Source organism: Tauraco erythrolophus, chromosome 8 (assembly GCF_009769465.1).
Source record: "Tauraco erythrolophus isolate bTauEry1 chromosome 8, bTauEry1.pri, whole genome shotgun sequence".
Lineage (NCBI taxonomy): Eukaryota > Metazoa > Chordata > Aves > Musophagiformes > Musophagidae > Tauraco > Tauraco erythrolophus.
The window spans coordinates 19,726,969-19,732,968 of NC_141472.1; the positions used below are offsets into that span (position 1 = coordinate 19,726,969).

Below are 6,000 nucleotides of genomic sequence, written 5' to 3' on the forward strand. Positions count from 1 at the left end.
GCAACCTGATCTAGTTGGAGATATCCCTGTTCCTTGCAGGGGGGTTGGACTAGATGACCTTTGAAGGTCCCTTCCAGCCCTAACGATTCTATGATTCTATGATTGTCTTCAAATATCGGCATGCAAAGATCCATGCTTTTGTAACTGCTACATGTTAGAGCAGCAGTAGTTCATTGCAACTGCCATGACAAAACAACCGTCTTCATGAACAGGACCCTTGATGACAAGCCAATTAAATTTCATTTGGACATTTCCATGGCCATGGAAAAAATTTTCAATCATTCTTACATTTCCATCCATACATAACAGAAAGGCAGTATTCGCAACCACGCATATGGGGATAACATATTATTGAAACAAGTGTCATTGTTAAGTGGTATTTCTTCCTTGGAGATACACTATTTTTCTTTCTCACAAATATTCTTACATTTGCAGGACATTTCTATTTTCTTGGTACCAGAATGAAACATTCTCCATATCTGCGAAACATCTCTGGAAACCTAGAAGTGTGGTGGGTATTGGCCAAGATCCCAGATAACTTATTTTTCCCCTAGAAAATCTTCCATATAAACAAATTGAGTGATTTTGCCATTATTTAGTTTCAGTCTGGGACTGGTACATAATACAGACGAGCTAGGAAGTCCACAATCCACTGGCAAAGGTATTTTTTTATTTTCAAGGCAGGTAACTGCTTTTGATATTGATTCACTTTTGGGAAAGCGAAGGCAATGCCACAATTTCAGTTTAAAGAATGATTCAGTGGACAGGTCTGCCACAACGATTTGTACTGTACCTTGAGTCACAGTAAGTAGCTGCGTATCCAGCAGAAGTACAAGTTTAATAAAACAAGCACCAGCGATTTCTGCTCTGCAAAAATCAAGGAGCGTTGTCAGCTTTTTTCTGTTAGATACCTACACATTACTTTACCTATAAAAAGAAAATGAGCATCGCTTAACCGCTGATCGACAGGTAAAAGATGAGGTGCTATTTTTTTAAGCTTATTAAATTGTAGGAAGGTCCAAAAGTACTTGAGCTGCTCTGATGCCCTCAAAACACCACCCTAATGGTACAATTGTTAACACGAGAGTCTGAGACTAGTATAAGCAGTATGAAACTACCCCAAAGAGAAGGCAAGAATCTCTCCAGGAACAGAGCAAGAACACTTCAGCAAGGGAGAGTGACAGTTGTTGCAGAACTTTGTCTTCTTGTTTCCAGTTTTTCAAACACGCATTTTCCATTATACTTAATTTAGATCTGTCATTGCTGTATTCCACAACAATTTGCTTGTTTAACAGGAAGTCATTGTCAGTAAGAAAGCAATGAGATGCCTACAGACAGTATAGTTCTGAGTTTGTATTTGTAATTCCAGAAAAAAACTAATTATCAGCAAGCTGTCACGCTAGAACATTCATAAAGGTCACAGAGAAGAGGAACGCAGAATCAACACCTACTCACGTGTCATTATCCTTGTGTTTCACAATATAAATAAAATGTACTAAAGAGATCATAAAGACTAGTAAATGGCATGAAGCAATGCTAATAGTGACCATATTCTCCACATCCTGAGGATCCGGGGTTCTGGCCCTTAGAACGTAAGCATGGCTTGTGCTAATGTCTATGAATTAACAAATGCCAACCCAAGAACCCAGTGGAACTTTCGAGCTTGTCTGTGGGTACCTCTACACACCCAGATTCAAGATCCACCACCTTCACTTTACCTCACAGTTAGGGGCAAGCCTGCTCTGGAAACCATGCGTTCATAGTAGAGAACCCAACTCGGACTCTTACACTGGGGCCTCTACCACATGGCAGAAGACCCAGTTCCTGGGGCAAAACACCGGCGTCCTCCTCAACAGGTCAGCAGCAATTAAAACAGTTTCCTTGCAGTGTTCATTGCTCATGAGCTTCTGTAGCAGCAAGAAATCAGGAACAGAGAATAACAAGCAAGGAGAAACCGGCCAGTACACTGATTTTCAATGTGCAACATACTAAATGTGTTTGAACTTCCCAGCCAGGAATTATCTGAGATGCACGAGTTTGGTTGGTTTTTTTTTTTTTTCCTTGAGAGCAGATTACTATCATTTTTGCTAAATAACTCCACAGTGACACACACTTCTGTGAGGGGCAGGGAGAGGACGGCCCTCCCCACAGAGAGGGACTCCAGCTGCTGAAATTATAAATACGACACAGTTTTTTTCGACTATTATTAAATAGTTTTAAAGACAGACGAGCTAACAAGCCAAAGTCAAGACGCGCTCTAACATAACCAGGGGTTCTAAAGGAGGAGAGCTGGTGAACCCGCACAGGGCGACCTGCCCTCGCCGCGGAGCGCCGGGCGGGCGACGCGAAGAGAAACGCGCCCCGGGCCGAGCTCCGCGCAGCGCCCCCGACTCCCGCCGCCAGCCTTCCCGCTCCCACGGCGCCCCGGCCCCGGCCCGAGGGGTCACCCAGGGGACCGAGGCCGCCAGGGTTCGGCTCCGCGCCCCGGCGGGGCGGCTCCTGCTCCGCCGCCACCCTCGGGCCGCGACCCGGGGCGCCGCGCCCGACGTGCAGCGGAGCCCGGCGCGGCCCTGCCCGCAGCGTCCCGCCTGCCCCCGCCCCTCACCAGCCAGCTGAGTCACGAAGGCCTCTGCCACCAGCGACATGTCGCAGAGGGCGGGCAGCGGCAGGCCGACGGCACGCACAGGAACTGGGCGCCGCGCCGCCGGGGCAGCAACTGCATCCGGGGCCCGCTCCGCCCCCGCCGCCCGGGGCGGGGCCCTGCTCCCTCCGCTGCCGGTCGCCGGGCGGGAGGCGGGGAGCCGGTGGCCTGGTGCTCGAACGTGCTCGGAACGGAGCGCTTCCTCACTCACAGCGCTTAATGGGCAGAGGAGGGAAGCTTGGAAAGGCATTGACGAATAAACCGGTATCCCGCCGTTACTGTCGCTCTCCTCAGTTCCTCCAGTCTGAGGAAAAACCTCTCTGAATTCACATCCCGTGGAGGGGTTGTCTGGGGCACAACGGCGTGTTCAGCCGTGGCGTGGTGACTCTCCTAACGGGGGAATAAAATCGCAAGGGGAGCGAAAACAGAACTCCGATCTGTAAAGCGGCAGCGAGGAACGCTGGCCGGCACCCCGAGAGAGGAGAGCGTCTGTCGTGGCGCTGCGCGTCGCGATGGGTGCCGGGGGCGGCTGTCGGGCACGGCGCCGGGCCGGCAGCGCGGGCACAGCTCGGGCTCGGGGAGCGGCGGCGTCCGGGCTGAGCGCACGGCGGGTGCCAAACCCGTCAGCGCTGTCAGCGTGGCTGACCTCGGAAACACCGCGGGCTCTTCAGCGTTATTCCAGTAGGAAAATGAAATGAGTCCATGCGGAAGGATGATTGCAGGTGTTTTGCAGCTCTTGCTCGGTGATATATTGTGTGTGCAACTCAGGCTGTGGTCCTGCAGAGGGGAGTCAGGGCCAAGGGGGCACTGAACCAGTAGAGCAACATTAAAAAAAAAAAAAATAAAAAAAACACAACCTGTTTCTCAAAGTCCCCAGTCACAGGGAATCTCTACCATTGATGGAAAGTCATCAGCTCAACCTGCTCCACATGACGTGTAGAGACAATATCTTAAGGAGCTGAAAGATGCAAGTTCAGACTATTTTACATTTCCTTTTTATGAAAGAATCCCAATGAGGGGTTTTGTGGATTGTTTGTTTTGGTTTTCTGGTTTGTTTGGTTTGGGTTTTTTGATTCATTGCAGAAAGAGCTATTGGGAATGCTGTAACCAGCTCTAGGGTCTCCCAGGAAAGGTATCATCTCAAGCCATTCACTTCCTCAGCCACTTATCTGTGTGGAGCTCCGATACATGTGAGGGATTAATCCCATTTGTTCTCTGAGGATAACAAAAATGGCTAAATATGGTTTAGAGCCTGAATAGAGATTAAAGGCCAACCTCTAATTGCCTCGCACTAATTGCAAGTTAGAATTCTTCCCTGATACAAACTTGAACAAAAATGTTAGTTCTGGCATTGGCTTTGGAATATATTGCTCCCCTGGATTGGTTCAGAACAGTGTACCAGTTGGACCGTTAATTTTTTGACCTTTAAAACACAAGTGATGGATGAGGAGAGGTGAGGTGGGTATAAAATGATCTGAATCTGACAGGAAGCTATTCTGAGAATCTTAGGTACTTTTTTTACGGACCACACTGAATATCTTATTTTCAACATCCTGGTACCAAAATGCTTCCTGAAGTGCCTTGGTGACAATGAGCTATAACTAAAGAGACCCAGTAAAGGGTACAGCTGCCTTTTCTTCAGCCCAAATTAAGATTCCAGAAGACAAATTCTGCATTTTTGAGACGTACACCTTGCCTTTAAACAACCATTAATTTCTTAGTCTTAATTCTGTAATATAAAGACTATCCAAAGTTTGCATAAATGCCATAAAATTAGATTATGCAGCCAATACGTAGATTGCAGAGAGTATAGTGAATATGTGAAAGACACTACAGTGCCTCTTGATCTCCATTGCTTTAATCCACACTTTAGTAAGAATTAAGGATATCTTATCAAATTGACTTAATCTACGGTGAAAGACAGATGACACAATGATATTTCAGTCTTGTAGGATAAGATCTTAAATCTTGTAGGTACTAGATGATGTCTGTGGAACAAATATCAAAATATGTTAATGTTTGCAAAGTATGTGAAAGTCCTCTGGTGACACTGTTAGAATCATAGAATCACTAAGCGTCATTACTAAATATAGTCTCCACATGGTAGTGGAAACATGCTATTAGAGCAGCAGCAGAAGCAGAAGAGCCAGTAAACATATTGGAGCAACGGACTGAGGATTGAAATCAGCGATATGGAAGAGGACTGATTATTTTAAACTGCGAATGAAAGCTACATTTCTAGTTACAGTTGTAAGTTGAATAGCACCAAAATTACAGAAACTCTGAGCAGTCTCGAGAAGTTGAGTGGCTTTGTATTAGAAGATTACAAGAGCCCAAATTAAACTGGTGTGTCCTAATCATTGAGTCCTTTCATCACCATAAGTACTGAAGCCTAAAAGCGTAAGACATGGTGCAAAAGTTTCCCTGATAAGGCTGAGCATGAACTAGGTATGAGCTGGGCCAAATCCACATGCTAGCACCCCATCGAAGAGGAAGGTTTTTCTGTAGAGCTCAGAAATGGAGGTGGATGATGCAAACTAAGTCAGAGAACAGAGTTCAGGAAATAATCCACCAGGTATCAGTAAATACATATCAACAGAAACCTATCAACAAATCCAAACAATTAGCCGAAACAGGAGGAAAAGTGCTGTGAGTAGAGCACAGTCTAAGCCTCTGATGTGTATCAGGACAGATGCTCAGGCTCCCTTCTCTGGGACAGGAGATTGGGGCAGTGGTTTTTGTTTCCACATTCCCAGTCCTCCTCTCTGCTCCCACTGAAAGGACTGTTTTAGCAGAGTATCTTGTAGAAATGCTCCAGGGAGATCTCCAGTGGTGATAAATAGTAGCAATGAAACCGACTTCATCACCCTCTTTACCTCTGTTCAATATGCCTCTCTCCTCCCCCAGCTCTTTGAGGAAAGGCATCACCCTTGCTGAACCTGACTTCCTGCAGGGCCCACATGCGAATCATTTCTTCAGCTGGCCACACCGTTAACAAACTTCTTTCTGGTAATTCTTGCTCCACATGCAAGCATGGAAAGCTTTCACATATTTTACAGGCATATAGCAGATCCCAAGGTGGTAGTCCCTCTGATTTCAGTGGGGATCGAAGCGTGCACTTTCAGGTAAGATTTCAAGGGAAACCAAAAGGCAGAATTAGGCTGTCCCTTGGCCTTTGCATTTCAGAAAGTCAACTTGAGTAGATACAGCAGAACCGTTACCCCTTGATAAGGGTGTCACCTTACACAGGCATGCCCAAAAGATGGAGTACAGTTTTATCGTAGTGCATGTCTCCACATGGGTGTTAATTGCTAGGGTTAAACTGTCTGCTGGGGAAACAGGACTAGGCCATATCTACA

The 6,000-nt window shown here is 46.5% G+C and overlaps 1 protein-coding gene across 1 annotated transcript in view; it reads right to left on the reverse strand.

Moving 5' to 3' along the window:
• The window catches only part of MTX2 (metaxin 2), a 39,706-nt gene extending 37,023 nt beyond the window's left edge, over window positions 1-2,683 (reverse strand). The window contains exon 1 of the mRNA XM_086615842.1: window positions 2,606-2,683. Coding sequence (XP_086471968.1) covers window positions 2,606-2,645 — 40 coding nt within the window. The 5' untranslated portion in view covers window positions 2,646-2,683. The remainder of the gene's footprint in view (window positions 1-2,605) is intronic.
• Between the last annotated feature and the right edge of the window lie 3,317 nt (window positions 2,684-6,000).